At 57.9% G+C, this 15720-nt stretch overlaps 1 protein-coding gene across 1 annotated transcript in view; it reads right to left on the bottom strand.

The window, feature by feature from the left end:
* GRIN1 (glutamate ionotropic receptor NMDA type subunit 1) overlaps positions 1-15462 on the bottom strand; it is a 96208-nt gene extending 80746 nt beyond the window's left edge. The window contains exons 1-2 of the mRNA XM_075015847.1: positions 15433-15462; positions 14064-14159 (exon numbers count right to left, since the gene is read on the bottom strand). Of these exons, the coding sequence (XP_074871948.1) occupies positions 14064-14159; positions 15433-15462 (126 nt within the window). The remainder of the gene's footprint in view (positions 1-14063; positions 14160-15432) is intronic.
* Positions 15463-15720: the final 258 nt, after the last annotated feature.

Here is a 15720-nt window from a genome sequence, read left to right as displayed (position 1 = left end):
CTAGGGTTAGAGGGTGTTGTGACCTAGGGTGGGGGTGGGGTGCTGCGATGTGGGTTGTGACCTAGAGCAGCAGGGGACTGTGACATGGGGCAGGGATTGGGGGTTCAGGGGCTGGGAGAGGGTCTGGGAGCAGAGGATGGGCAGAGCGTTTGGGTTATGTGGGGCCAGAACCAGCAAATGGGATTGTGCCAGGGAGCAGTGGCCGTGCATGAAGCGCTCCCCTCCTCCCCCACTCTGAGTGGTGTGTGATGAGGGGAGGCGGTGACAGGCAGGGATCCTGCCTGAAGCTCCCTGCTGTCTCCCTGGGCTGGATTTGCCCAGCCTTGGGCTAGAGGGAGAAAACAGAACCCATCCCAGACACTTCTTCTCTCTACAAAAAAGAAAAGAGAATAAATTTTCTTCATTACTTCATTCCTCAGGATACTTCAACCACAATAACAGTAGCTCAACCAACAACATTGTTAACCTTTCAAACTACCAACTCAGCCCAGCAGAGGAGTCTCTCTTATCCCGGGGTCTTTCCTTCTGCCCTACCTCCTCCACGAACTTAATTCAATTCTGTGGTGACCTTGAAGCCTTCTTTCGCCGCCTCCACCTAAAGGAATTTTTCCAGCACACCTATGAACAACAGGCTGACTCTCTCGACCCCCCCGCCCCCGCAACAACAAAAGAAGAACTCTATGTGGACTCCCCCTGAGGGTCGTAGTGAAAGTCTGGACTTCTACGTACAGTGCTTCCGCAACCGTGCTCAGGCTGACATTATACACAAACAATGCCAAATGACACATAATCTGAACTATGCTGAATGCCATCCTGTCCAGAGTCTCAAAAATAACCCAGACATCATAATCAAACCAGCTGACAAAGGGGGTGCTGTTGTCATCCTGAATAGGTCAGACTATGAACAGGAGGCAGCCAGACAACTCTCCAACACCACATTTTACAGACCTCTCTCCGCTGATCCCACTTTGGAATTCCAAAGGAAATTACAACTACTGAAGGAACTCCCTGCTGCTACTCGGGACCTCATTAACTCAGACACACCATCTGAGCCGCAGCCTGGATTATTCTATTTATTTCCCCAAATCCACAAACCTGGAAACCCTGGACGCCCTATCATTTCAGGTATTGGCACCCTTACCACCAGACTATCCAGTTACGTGGACTCCCTCCTCAAACCCTATGCCATCAACGCTCCCAGCTATATCCGAGATACCACTGACTTCCTGAGGAAATTACAAAACATCGGAACAGTTCCTGATAACGCCATCCTTGCCACAATGGATGTAGAGGCTCTGTACACTAATATTCCACTTAAAGACGGATTACAAGCAATCAGGAACACCATCCCTGATGCCACCACAGCCAATCTGGTGTCTGACCTCTGTAATTTTGTTCTCACACACGATTATTTCCGTTTTGGGGACAATTTATACCTCCGGATTAGTGGAACTGCTATGGGCACCCACATGGCCCCACAATATGCTAATATATTTATGACTGACCTGGAACAACGATTCCTCAGCTCTCGTTCCCTATTACCACTCCTCTACTTAAGATACATTGATGACATCTTTATGATTTGGACCCATGGTACAGAGGCTCTAGAAGAATTCCACAGAGACTTTAACAATCTACACCCCACCATCAACTTATGCCTCGATTACAACATGCAAGAGATACATTTCCTGGACACCACAGTACTAATCAAGGATGGCCTGATCAGTACCACACTGTACCGAAAACCTACTGATCGCTATACTTATCTACACCCTTCTAGTTTCCATCCTGCACACGTGACTAGATCCATGGTTTACAGTCAAGCTCTTAGGTACAATCGCATTTGCTCTGATCCAACTGACAGAGACCAAAAACTACAAGAACTTTACCAAATATTCATAAACCTGAATTACCCACCAGGAGAAGTAAAAAAACAAATCGACAGGGCCAGACGAATACCCAGAGACCAGCTACTCCAAGATCGGCCCAAAAAAGCCAAGAACAGAACACCACTGGTCATCACCTACAGCCCCCAACTCAAACCACTGCAATGAATTATTAAAGACCTACAACCTATCCTTAATCAGGATGCTACACTCCAGAAGGCCCTGGGTGACATGCCTGTTCTCTCCTACAGACAACCTCCCAACATCATGAGGATCCTCACTAACAGCCACAGTCTATACTCCAGGAATACCAGTCCTGGAAACTTTCCCTGAAACAAAGCCCGCTGCCAGCTTTGTCCACATATCTTCTCCGGAAATACCATCACTGGACCTAACCAGGTTACTCACAGAATCACAGGCACTTTCTCATGCTCCTCTACTAACATCATATATGCCATCATGTGCCAACAATGCCCAGGTGCTTTGTATATTGGACAGACTTCTGACTCCCTTAGACAAAGGGTCAACGGGCACAAAACAGACATCAAAACACTCCAGATCCACAAACCAGTTAGTCAACATTTTAATGGAATGGGGCATTCTGTCAATGACCTCAAGGTATGTGTGTTACTGAAGAAGAATTATCGCACCGTTCTGGAAAGAGAAACATCTGAGCTGGCTTTTATATTCAAATTCGGCACATTAACACATGGTTTAAATCGTGATGGGAACTTTCTGAGTCACTACAGGGGCTCGTCTGCATACTTGGCTCAATCTAATTCTTGATCTTCCCCCCCACCCCTCCACTCTCTGATTTGCTCACCTTGATTATCTTTTTCTGATTTGTCCTCCTTGCTTACTGTTTTTGGTTCTCTGTGCCTTAAATATTGAGTCTGTTCTGGTCTGGCTATGGGCTGAAGAAGTGGGTCTGTCCCACGAAAGCTCACCTAATAAATTATTTTGCTAGTCTTTAAAGTGGTACTTGTCTGCTTTTTGTTTTCATCCCAGTGCCTGTAATGGGACACAGGAGGAAAGTGTGAGAGGCTAATGGGGAAAGGTCAGGAGGGAGGCTGTGCTGTTTTGGTCGACTTTGTGTTTTAAATAAATTGTTGGGCTTCTGTGTGGCCAGGTGCTGCAGGGAGGAGTGGGTGGATGGAGGGGTGTTGAGAAGGAGTCAGAAGTCGTAAATGGGCAACAGGGGGTAGGTAGCTAATATGTCCATCCGTCTGCGTTCTGCAGCTTGTCCATCACGAGGGCTGGACCCAGCAGCACACAGCACAGCAGCTGCTGGTTGGAGTTCCAGGAAGGCTCATGTGTCGCACAGAAGTGGACGGCTGCTCAAGCCAAGGCCAAGACTGGCAGCAGGTGGGAGGCAGTCAGGCGCCTTGGAGAAGAGAGAAGTGGGTGTCGGGACCTGGGATAGGACCATGGAGAACCAAGGAGCAGAGACCAGTGTCCTGTGGGATAATGCTGTGTTTCTGTTGGGCACACAAGACAGATTAATTAATTCACGGAACGCAATCTGTCCTAGGCCCTAGCTGAGGGAGCCAGTCCTGTGGAAGAATTAGTATGTCCTCATTTACCAATCGTGTGTGCTTTCCTACACGGCAGGGCAGCAGGGAAGGAAGGAATTTAGGTGGCTGGAGTAGCCAGAAACCTGCCACTTCCTAGTTTTGAGTGCTTGGCTAAGCACTTTGCATGTTCTTCTAACAGTCTCTTAAGTCATAAAAGGTAAACTGAAAGAACAGAACCTCCGTCCTGTAGGATCAGACTGACCACACAAGCTTCCCCACTGCTGGAAGCTTTAGCTCCACAGCACAGAACTGTGTTATTTAGGTGATTGGTAGCCACTGCCACAAATCTGTCACCACAAATCGGTCTCCATTCTTCCGTTCTTCCGCTCTCTGCCTTTGAGTAAAGCTGGTTCCTCGTCCTCCATGCTGCCAGGGCCTAGTGGGGGAGCACTGAGCACAGGAATGACAGGATCCCTGTCTCAGTTCTGTGGCTACAGCAACCCAAAGATGCTGGGAGAGACTTACTGGGAAGGCCCTTGTGTGCCCCTGGATTGGCCTGTGCTCAGAACAGATAGGTCCTGGGAGATTTTTGGTTCTATTCTCTAACAGATCACTGCTGAGCATGTGCAGCCAGTGACTTGGGCCAAATCTGAATGGATTTTTATGAAGACAGCAGAAGACTTCATTGACCACCTCACTGTCCACACCTGCCACGTTTCAAATTCCCACTCCAACGCATGAAGACATTAGAGCGACTGAACTATAGAACTTGCATTTGTTCTTAGGCTCATACTCTGAACCAGCTAGCCCCATTTGGCATAAACTTTCAAAGCTACGTCTACATGGGGACGCTACATCGAAATAGCTTATTTCGATGTAGCGACATCGAAATAAGCTATTTCGATGAACAGCGTCTACACGTCCTCCAGGGCTGGTGCCGTCGACGTTCAACGTTGACGCTGGGCAGCACCACATCGAAGTAGGTGCTGCAGGGGAGCGTCTACATGCCAAAGCGGCACACATCGAAATAAGGGTGCCAGGAACAGCTGCAGACAGGGTCACAGGGCGGACTAGCACTTCCAGGGCAACAGCTAGCCGCTCCCTTAAAGGGCCCCTCCCAGACACACACAGCCTGCACAGCACGTGGTCTGCAGAGCCACAGGCACGCACGCCCGTCGAAGCAGTATGGACCCCCAGCAGCAGCAGCAGCCAGAGGTCCACACAGCCGCCCCTGCAGGAGCAGTGCTTGCCCTGCTCAGTGCTATGCAGGAGGCAGCTGTCCACCTTTTATTCGCGGAACAGGAGCTGCCCCCAGGGGAGGAGGAAGCAGCCCCAGACCTTGATGCCCTCCGACCCCCCCGCCGCACACGCCGCTGGCTGTGGAGCTACCCCACGAGCACTGACTGGTGGGAGCGGCTGGTGCTCAGCGAGTGGGACAATGACCGCTGGCTCCAGAATTTCCGTATGAGCCGGCAAACATTCCTGGAGCTCTGCCAGTGGCTCACCTCTGCCTTACAGCACCAGGACACCTCAATGCGACGTGCCCTCACAGTCGAGAAACAGGTCGGCATCGCTGTCTGGAAGCTGGCCACTCCAGACAGCTACCGATCCGTGGGGCAGCAGTTTGGCGTGGGCAAGGCCACCGTCGGGGCCGTCCTCATGGAGGTAAGAGGACCCGGGGGGGGAGCCCTGGGAGGGGGGAGCCCTGGGGTGGAGGGCCAGACACACCCTGCACCCCGCTCACTGGTGCTCTCTTATGTCCTTCCCCTGCAGTTCGTCCGCGCAATCAACACCCTGCTCCTCCACAGGCTCGTGTGGCTTGGGGACCCGAATGCTGCCATCGTGGGGTTTGCCAGACTGGGCTTCCCAAATTGCTTTGGGGCTCTGGATGGGACCCATATCCCCATAGCTGCGTCTACACGTGCACGCTACTTCGAAGTAGCGGCACTAACTTCGAAATAGCGCCCGTCACGTCTACACGCGTCGGGCGCTATTTCGAAGTTAACTTCGACGTTAGGCGGCGAGACGTCGAAGTCGCTAACCTCATGAGGAGATAGGAATAGCGCCCTACTTCGACGATCAACGTCGAAGTAGGGACAGTGTAGACGATCCGCGTCCCGCAACGTCGAAATAGCGGGGTCCTCCATGGCGGCCATCAGCTGGGGGGTTGAGAGACGCTCTCTCCAGCCCCGCAGCTCACTGGTGGCCGCGTGGAGCGGCCCCTTAAAGGTCCCCTCCCCCGCCCTGACTGCAGGAGGCTGAGGCAACGTGCAGGCTCCTGCCTGCACACGCGGCGGTGAGCCTGCACAGCCCTCAGCCCCTGACAGCAGCCATGGCTGCCCAGCAGCCCCCCCAGCGCCCCCAGGGGAACCCCCAAGAGGAGCCACAGCAGCCAGGGCACCCAGAGGGCCACGCAGTCTGGGAAGCGGCAGCGGGGCCCCTCTTGGACGGAGGCCGAGATGCGGGACCTGCTGGGGCTCTGAGGCGAGGAGGAGGTGCTCCAGGTAATGGGGAGCAAGAGGCGGAACGCGGATGCGTTCGCTCGTCTGGCCGACGGCCTGGCTGCCCGGGGTCACCCTGCCCGCACTCCGGACCATGTCCGGAGTAAGGTCAAGGAGCTGCGGCAGGGTTACGCCCGGGCCCGGGATGCGGCCAGCCGATCTGGGGCCGCCCCCGTCACTTGCCCCTTTTACAGGGAGCTCAGGGACATCCTGGGCTCCTGGCACACCTCCTCCCCTCCGGCCACCCTTGACACCTTGGCTGACGAGCCCGAGCAGGCCCTGCAGCCGGGCTCCGCCCCGGAGGTAAGCCCCGCGACATCGCGGCAGGAGGAGGAGGAGGAGGAGGAGAGGGGCTCCTCCTCCACCGATTCCAGCCTGCAGATCCTCCTCCTGCCATCCCGGAGCAGCAGCAGGGCCTCCGACCCCCGAGGATCTCCGGACCGTGGGAGCGGACCCACAGGTAGGTACCCCTCTCTGGTGGACACCCCGGGGCTTGAGGGGCGGGGGGAACAGAGATGTGTCCAGGGCCCCCCACACGCTCACATGGTCATGGCCCCAAGGACACCAGGGCCATGGCTCTCACAGCACTGCAGCCATCAGCCCCTGCCCCCCGCCACCCTGCATGACAGTGCCATGCCCCATCCCTGGGCCAGGGGGGAGCGGAACCTCGAGGGGGCCCCCGGGCGGAGGGGGTGGGACACCCCGCAGCAGCAGCATGCGATGGAGTGGGGGGAGTGCCAAAGGGAGACTCAGGCTACATATGAGCCACCCGAGCCGAGGAGCTCCCAGGGCCAAAGGAGGATCCTGGCGCTACAGCTGGCAGGTGACACCTCTGCCCTGAGCAAACAGGAGGGAGGAGCCGAGCTGGCTTGGAATTGGGGGGGCGAGGGCGGGGGCCACAGGTAGAGGCTAGGGGAAGGGAGAGCTGGTAGGCAGCCAGCCAGAGGAGGGGGAAAGCTGCATCCCAGAGGGGCCCCCCTTGGGGTCTTCTCCCCACGACGGGTTGGAAGGACTGTCTCTTCCGACAGCTGGTGCTGTCACTCCTGCCAGAAACTGGCCATCTGTGGCCTAAGAAACCTCTCCTGCTCTCAGACCCTGCGGGGTGAAGTGAGAGTCGCTCCCACCAGGGGACGGGCTGCAGGGCAGGGGGACCCCTGAACCCCATCCATCACAGCAGCATCTCCCGGGGACGGGGATGGGGAACCTGCAGCACAGGGCGGGGGGGACAAAGGCCACGGCTCGGGGCCCACACTAACGCCTGTCTCCATTCTTCTTTCCCCCCTCCTCTCCTGTGTCCTGCACCTGCACCTGCACCATCCGAAGGACCGGAAGAGAGCGCCGGCGAGGCATCGGTCGTCCCGGAGACCCCTCCGGGACCCTCGCTCCAGGGCAGCCCCTCGGCCGAGGAACCACCGGCCCCGCAGAGGGCCAGACGGCGGACCCCGCGCCTGCTACCGGCGGCGGCCACAGACCCCCAGCTGCTGGCCATCCTCTGCCGGCAGCTGGAGGTCTCGGAGCAGCACCTCCGGCTGCAGGAGCAGGCTCTGGCCTGGCGCAGAGAGGCATGGGGGGCCTTTCTGGATACCATCAATCGGCTGATTGATTCCCTGGCCCCCCATGCCGCGCCGGCCGCGCCACCGCCCACCATGCCCGCTCCTGCAGCCCCACCACCGGCTGCTCCAGCCGTCGCCGGGCCGTCCGCCGTCGCCCCACCACCTCCCCGCGAGGGCCACCGCGCCGAGGGACCCCTGGAGCCACCCGAGACTCGCCGGTGCCGCTACCTTCCAGTGGAGCCCGCTCCCACCCAGCCGCGCACCAGACTGCAGGCCCGGTGGAGCTCCCGGCCGGCCACGCCCACTGCTGGGCTGTAGGGGCGAGGGGCCCGGGACGTGGCCCCCCCCCCTTGTTGGACAGACTTTGGGGACTGGGTGGGTGGTGTGGGTGTTTCCCCTGTTTGCCCCGTCCCCCCCTGTACATAGTTCTCCCCGTTCTCCTCCCTGCTTTTTGTTTTTCTTTTGATGGCGCACAGTGCTTTCATTTTTATTGATGTACATAGTTTTATTTGTGCCCATCTTGGTTTTGTTGAATGTTTGTCCCTCCTTTTTGGTTTCTGTTTCACATATATATATTTTTTTATTTAAAAAAAAAAAAATTCGTGAGGACAAAAAAAACATTTACGTTCACCCACAAGTTCGTGCTGTCATTTCTCCTGGACAAGTGGCTGGGGGGCGGTGGGGTGCTCCATGGTGTGGGCGTTGGGGCAGGAGTGTGGGGGAGGAAGGGGCGGGCAGTAGGGGGCCTGGGCACAGTTCACCCCGCGGCCTGGTCGTCGAAGTGGGCCCGCAGGGCCTCCCGGACCTGGGTCCCCTCTGGGTCCACCTGCCAACTGGGGGCAGCAGGTGGCTGGAGGTGTGCCCTGCCGGCCTCGGCGGCCCAGCCCTGAAGAAAGCTCTCCCCCTTGCTCTCCACGAGGTTGTGCAGGGCGCAGCAGGCACCCACAATCTGGGGGATGTTGGTGGGGCTGGCATCCAGGCGGGTGAGGAGACATCGCCATCGTCCCTTGAGGCGGCCGAATGAGCGCTCCACCACCTGGCGTGCACGGTTCAGGCGCTCGTTGAAGCGCTCCTGGCTGGCGGAGAGGTGGCCCGTGTAGGGGTGCATGAGCCACGGCCGGAGGGGGTAGGCCGCATCCGCAATGATGCAGAAGGGCATAGTGGTGTCCCCCAGAGGGATCTCCCGCTGGGGGATGTAGGTCCCCGCCTCCAGCCGGCGGCACAGGCCCGAGTTGCGGAACACCCAGGCGTCGTGGGTGCTGCCAGGCCAGCCCACGTAAATGTCCTGGAACCGTCCCCGGCTGTCCACCAAGGCCTGCAGGACGACTGAATGGTAGCCCTTCCGATTGAGGTATCGGCCGCCACTGTGGTCCGGGGCGCGGATGGGGATGTGAGTCCCATCCAGAGCCCCAAAGCAGTTGGGGAAGCCCAGGGTGGCAAAGGCGGCGACAGTGGCACGTGGGTCCCCCAGCCTCACGAGCCTGTGCAGGAGCATGGAGTTGATGGCACGCACGACCTGCAGAGAAAGCACATGGGACAGCCCCAATGAGGGGTGAGCAGGGTGTGCATGGCCCTGCCCTGCCCTGCCCTGGCCCCCCTGGCCTGCTCTGCCCTGGCCCCCCTGGCCTGCCCTGCCCTGGCTCCCCTACCCTGCCCTGCTCTGCCCTGGCCCCCCTGGCCTGCCCTGCCCTGGTCCCCCTACCCTGCCCTGCCCTGCCATGGACCCCCTGCCCTGCTCTGCCCTGCCCTGGCCCCCCTGGCCTGCCCTGCCCTGGCCCCCCTACCGTGCCCTGCTCTGCCCTGGCCCCCCTACCCTGCCCTGCCCTGCCCTGGCCCCCCTGGCCTGCCCTGCCCTGGCCCCCCTGCCCTGCTCTGCCCTGCCCTGCCCTGCCCTGGCTCCCCTACCCTGCCCTGCCTGCCCTGGCCCCCCTGCCCTGCTCTGCCCTGCCCTGCCGTGCCCTGGCTCCCCTACCCTGCCCTGCCTGCCCTGGCCCCCCTGCCCTGCTCTGCCCTGCCCTGCCCTGCCCTGGCTCCCCTACCCTGCCCTGCCCTGCCCTGGCCCCCCTGCCCTGCTCTGCCCTGCCCTGCCCTGGCCTGGCCTCCCCCTGTGGGTTCTCTTACCTCCATGAAGACAGTCCCGACGGTGGCCTTTCCGACGCCAAACTGCTGCCCCACGGATTGGTAGCTGTCCGGAGTGGCCAGCTTCCAGACAGCGATGCCGACCCGTTTCTCCACAGGGAGGGCAAGCCGCATGGCAGTGTCCCGGTGCCTGAGTGCAGGGCTGAGCCACTGGCACAGCTCCAGGAATGTCTGTCGGGTCATCCTGAAGTGGCGGACCCAGTGGTCGTCGTCCCACTCCCCAAGCACCAGCCGCTCCCACCAGTCGGTGCTGGTGGGGTAGCTCCACAGCCGCCGGCGTGTGAGGCGGGGGGTGGAGCGGGGTGCTGCAGGGGGAGGGGCTGAGCCCTGCTGCCCTGGGGGCATGTCCTCCCCTGGGGCAAGAAGGTGCTCAGCTGCCCCCAACATGACAAGAGCCAGGGCAAGCCCTGTTCCTGCCGGGAGGGCTGGGTGGACCTCTAGCTGCTGCTGCTGCTGCTGCTGCTGCTGCTGCTGGGGGTCCATGACTGCGGCGCTCGGGGTCTGTGTGCCTATATGGCTCGTCAGACCGCGTGCTGTGCAGGCTGAGTGTATGTGGGAGGGGCCCTTTAAGGGAGCGGCTAGCTGTTGCCCCGGAAGCGCTAGTCCGCCCGTTGACCCTGTCTGCAGCTGTGCCTGGCATCCCTATTTCGATGTGTGCTACTTTGACGTGTAGACGTTCCCTTGCTGCGCCTATTTCGATGTCGGGCTGCGCAACGTCGAAGTTGAACATCGACGTTGCCAGCCCTGGAGGACGTGTAGACGTTATTCATCAAAATAGCCTATTTCGATGTCGCAACATCGAAATAAGCTACTTCGATGTAGGGTGCACGTGTAGACGTAGCCCATATGTGCCCCGGAGCACAGCAGAGGATGCTTCCTGAACAGGAAGGGCTACCATTCGGTGGTCCTCCAGGCCTTGGTGGACAGCCGGGGCCACTTCCTGGACATTTATGTTGGCTGGCCTAGCAGCACCCACGATGCCCGGGTCTTCAGAAATTCGGGCCTCTGCCGCCGGCTGGAGGCGGCGACCTACATCCCCCAGCGGGAGATCCCATGGGGGACACCACCATGCCCCTCTGTGTCATCAGAGACATGGCGTACCCCCTCCGGCCCTGCCTCATGCACCCTTACACGGGCCATCTCACAGCCGGCCAGGAGTGGTTCAACGCGCACTTGAACCATGCACGCCAGGTGGTCGAGCGCACTTTTGGCCGCCTCAAAGGGCGCTGGAGGTGTCTCCTCACCCGCCTGGATGCAGGCCCCACCAACATCCCCCAGGTTGTGGGCGCGTGCAGCGCACTCCACAACCTGGTGGAGATCAAGGGAGAGGCCTTCTTCCAGGGCTGGGCTGTGGAGGCCGGCAGGGCTGACGTACAGCCACCCGCTGCCCCCAGTCACCAGGTGGACCCCGAGGGGATCCGGGTCTGGGAAGCCCTGCAGGCCCATTTCAACCAGGCTGTGGGGTGAATGCTGGTAGGCCACCCACTGCACCCCCCCATCCTCCACAACATTCCCCGCCCCCACGCCCACACCACAGAGCACCCGAGAGCACACCCCCCCCCGACTTTTCTTGCAAATAAATGGACCTGTTTTTTTAAATGAAAAGAGTGAAATGTCTTATTATTAATACAATATATATATAATAGAACAAAAGGGGGGAACTATTTACATGGGGGGGCAGGTACCATAACACAACAGGGGTCCAACACAAACTATATACAAATATAATGGGGGATATGTACAAAGGGGGAGGGAGGGCCACGTCCTCGGCCCCGCACCCCTCTACTGTGCGGCGCCCGGGGTTGGACGGCGCGACCCTCACCTCGGCCTGAGCCCTGGCCAAGGCTGGGTGGGGGCTGGGCGAACCGGCAGGTACGTCCGGCAGGTGTCAGCAGGCCCCAGGTCCCCCTCAGTGGCAGGCCCCAGGGTGGCGGACGGCGGTCGGAGTGGCGGGTGGAGCGGCAGGCAGAGCAGCGGGCGGCGCAGCATGGGGGACCAGGTATTCCACTATGCGCTCTAATGTGCGCATGAAGGCCCCTCATGTCTCCTGGCGCCAGGCCAGCGCTCACTCCTGGAGTTCCAGCCACTGCTCCTCCACCCGCAGGCGCTGCTCCGACACCTCCAGCTGACACCAGACGGTCGCGAGCAGCTGGGGGTCCGTGGCCGTCCTTTGTTGGTGGTGGCTCCGCCGTCGGCCCCGTCCTGGGGCTGGTCGGTGCTCCGCCGAGGGGCTGGCCTGCTGCAATGGCCCCGGTGGGCTCTCCAGGACCACGGACACCTCACCGGCGCTCTCTGGGCCCTCCGATGGTGCAGCTGTGGAACACAGGGGGGAAGAAGAGTGGAGACAGCCGTCAGTGTGGGCCCCGACCCATGGCCCTTGTCCCCCCACCCACCACTCTGCTGCTGGTTCCCCATCCCCATCCCCGGGAGATGCTGCTGCTGATGATGGGTGTCCCACCCCCCCCCGGGGGGACCCTAGGTTCCGCTTCCCCCATCCCCAGGGATGGGGCATGGCACTGTCCTGCTGGGGGGCTGGGGCTGATGCACTCTTCTGAGGGACATGCCACTGCTGTCCTTGGGTCCATGGTCATCTGGGCATGTGGAGGGCCCCGGTCATGTCTGTTGTCCCCGCCCCTCAACCCCAGGGGTGTGCACCAGTGGGGTACATACCTGACGGTCTGCTCCCACAGTCGGGGGACACCCTCTGGGCGGACGCCCTGCTGGCGCTCCGGGATGGGATGGCGATCCGCAGCCTCCCATCGCTGGAGGAGGATTCCCCCTCCTCCTCCTCCTCTGGCATCCCAGGGTGGGCTCCTGGGGGGGCCCCTGGGGTGCAGGGCTTTCCTCCGGGGTGGACTCCGTCTCTGGGGCTTGCTGGGGCTCGTCAGCCGAGGTGTCAAGAGTGGCCGGCGGGGAGGAAGTGTGCCGGGGGCCCAGGATGGACCTGAGCTCCCTGTAAAAGGGGCAAGTGGCGGGGGCAGCCCCCAGATTGGCTGGCCGCGTCCTGGGCCCGGGCGTAACCCTGCCGCAGCTCCTTCACCTTACTCCTGACATGGTCAGGAGTGCGGGCAGGGTGACTCCGGGCAGCCAGGCCCTCGGCCAGCCAAGCGAACGCATCCACGTTCCGCCTCTTGCTCCCCATTACCTGGAGCACCTCGTCCGAGCCCCAGAGCCCCAGCAGGTCCCGGATCTTGGCCTCCATCCAGGAGGGGCCCCGCTGCCGCTTCCCAGGCTGGCTGCCCGGCTGGGAGCCCTGGCTCCCCTTGGGGAGGTGCCCTGGGGGCGCTTGGGGGGCTGCCTAGTGGCCATCGCTGCAGGGGTGGGGGGTTGGGGCTGCAGAGGTGTGTGCAGGCTAGCCGCGTGACAGTGCTGCTGCCCGCACGCACTCTCAGCTTCCTGCACAGGAACGCAGGGGGTGGGGAGCTTTAAGGGGCCGCTGCACACGGCGACCATAGAGCTCAGGGGCTGGAGAGAGCATCTCTTAACCCCTCCGCTGATGGCCACCATGGCAGACCCCACTCTTTCGATGTTGCGGGACGTGGATCGTCTACACGTGCCCTACTTCGACGTTGAACGTCGAAGTAGGGCGCCATTCCCATCTCCTGATGGGGATAGCGACTTCAATGTCTCGCCGCCTTACGTTGATTTCAACTTCGAAACAGCGCTCGCCACATGTAGACATGGCGGGCGCTATTTCGAAGTTGGTGCGGTGACTTCGAAGTAGCTGGCATGTGTAGACACGGCTCAAGAAAAGAAAACTCCAGTCTGAGAAAGAGCTTTAGCTACAGAGAATTGCAGCCCCAATAATTGGGCTACTTTACAAGCAACTGAAAACAGAGTCTTAAAACGTAACAAGCTGTCTTAATTTTGATTGAATATAAGTGGGTCCAAGAACTGAGGTTTTGACATGATTCAGCACTGTACAGTAGTGTGAACAGTTAAAGTTGGTTCAGGATTTTGAATGGAGAAAATTTGGCCGAGTTAGTCCTATGACAAGCACCAACTTTAAAACCTTTATAGCTTTTATTAAGGATACAGAGAAAGCAGTAAGAACAGGTTTAAAGTATTTTAACAGTAAAGTGTTTTTATACATTTTTATTTTAACAATATTCCCTCCCCCTATTTAGCTGGAGAGCCTTTGCATACAGATGGCCACCTTTAGACAGTTTGTTAGCTGGTGTTAAAAGTGGTCCTTGTGAGGAAGTGGGAAGAGCTTAGCTGAGATGGGCCAGCACTGTTCTTCTTACTGTTGTTACTGTGTTAGTTCATTCCCATGAAGACAAAAGACACATGCAAGAGGGGGAAAAGCAGAACAGCAAAGATTGAAAATGCAGCTCCTTCTTCAAGCAGCATCCTTGTGGCTCCTCTGCACCAGTGGGCATCTGCTTTCTGCATCTTTGATGGGAAATTTGTATTAGCAACTTCTGTTCTGCACACGGGGTGTGCTTCTGATATCCTTGTGCCTCACACTATGGCTGTATATGGCTGCACCAGCAAATTTCCCTCCAATCCTTCTAAAGTGTCTTCTGCTGTTTCGCCCTTGTATCCATTCAGGGCATTGAAGAACTAGGAGGGAAAGGAGTCATGAGGCAGAGTGAGAGCAGGAACTGACTGTGCTCACATTCCAGGTGCTTCTCAAGACCTAGCTGTAGCCCGTGGAGTCACCTGGGTCCCTTCTGCTGGCCTGGTCAGTTCCAGACATTTCTCTGGATTGGGACACAAAAAGCCAATATAGTGTCATGATGGATCCAAGAAACCACAGAAGGTTGAAGCCACAGAGGCACAGTTCACTCCTCTCAATCCATCCGTCTGCTCCCATTTCACAATGCCCCCCAGAGTATCTTTTTAAAGACCCCACAAAGAGGTGATGGGTGGAACAGTCCAACCCATTATTTTGTTCACCACATAGGCTTAATTTCCTGCATCCCATTGTTGCTCCCTTAATTTTCAGTGCCATTTTCTGTTTACCAGTGACCATTGCTATGGGCAGGGAGGAGGGGAGATTGGCCTTGAACTTTTGCTGTTTTTTATAAATTTTTATGAATGAGACAAGTTGGACTCTCCTTACCTTGGACAATGGGCGTCAGCACAACAACCTTAGCTGGAGGTGCTGCTGCTAGCTTGGCCCAAAACGTAAGCTCCAGTGAGTTATAGTTCAGGTTGTGAAGTTCCAGTCAAGGAAAGAGTCTCCAAGTACAGTGAGTCTCAAGGAAAGATTGAAGTACAGTGGCTAAGTTGATAAAAAGAGCATTACATTACCCCCCATTCACACATACACCAGCAAACGGCAACATTCTTCCTGACTCAGAGGGATCAAGACAGGGCTCAGACCAGAGATCACCCTTTGTACAGGAGCAAAATCATTCTGAATGATAACACAAATGGTAATTCCGTGTTCGGAGGTCACTCCCTCTGTATTGTGCTGTGCTTCACAGCCAGTAACAATAGCGTGTTCCTGCTTCATACTGTGATACCCTGCTCAGCTGTTTCTGTAAGCCAAGTTCATTGCTCATCCTAAGGGCTCCTTGAATCGCCCCAACAAGCTCCCTAGGTGCCATCTCTTTTTCCAAGACCCCCTGCAACTCTCTTCAATTTTGCTCTTGTCAGGGGCTCTGTGATCCCATCAATGCCAGGGGATCTGTGTCCTCTCCACCAAGGTTCCCCCTTCTTCTGTGCCCCTCATTTTCTCCTCTGCGAGCTGTTGAGAGTTGTGTGTCACCCTGAAGCCTCCTCCCTTCATACCATCAACCCCCATTTTTCCCCCTTACCAGAGACACTGTGTCATAGCTACCCATTCCCAACCGTGCCTCTTTCCCCAGGTTCCACCCGGCTCCCTTACCATGATGCCAAGTTCTTGCATTACCCCCATGTAACGCTAGTCACCCCTGCATTCATGCCCTGTCCGCTATTATAACAGTCTTTGTTTCAATATATGCCTTGTGGGGTATATTTGAAAACTCATAACAAATAATAACTCTTGTATGCGTTGTATAGAATAGTGGAACTGGAAGGAACCTTGAGGGGGACATCCATTCCCAGCTCAGGGTGCACTGCAGGAAATGAGGCATCCAACCCTCAAAGCTGGTGTATTCCAAACCTTAGAGTTACCAAGCCAGCATAAAACAGA

The sequence above is a fragment of the Carettochelys insculpta genome, chromosome 21 (assembly GCF_033958435.1).
Source record: "Carettochelys insculpta isolate YL-2023 chromosome 21, ASM3395843v1, whole genome shotgun sequence".
Classification (NCBI taxonomy): Eukaryota; Metazoa; Chordata; order Testudines; family Carettochelyidae; genus Carettochelys; species Carettochelys insculpta.
The sequence above is the reverse complement of the archived record's forward strand: the minus strand, read 5'-3'. Positions and strand labels throughout refer to the sequence as shown.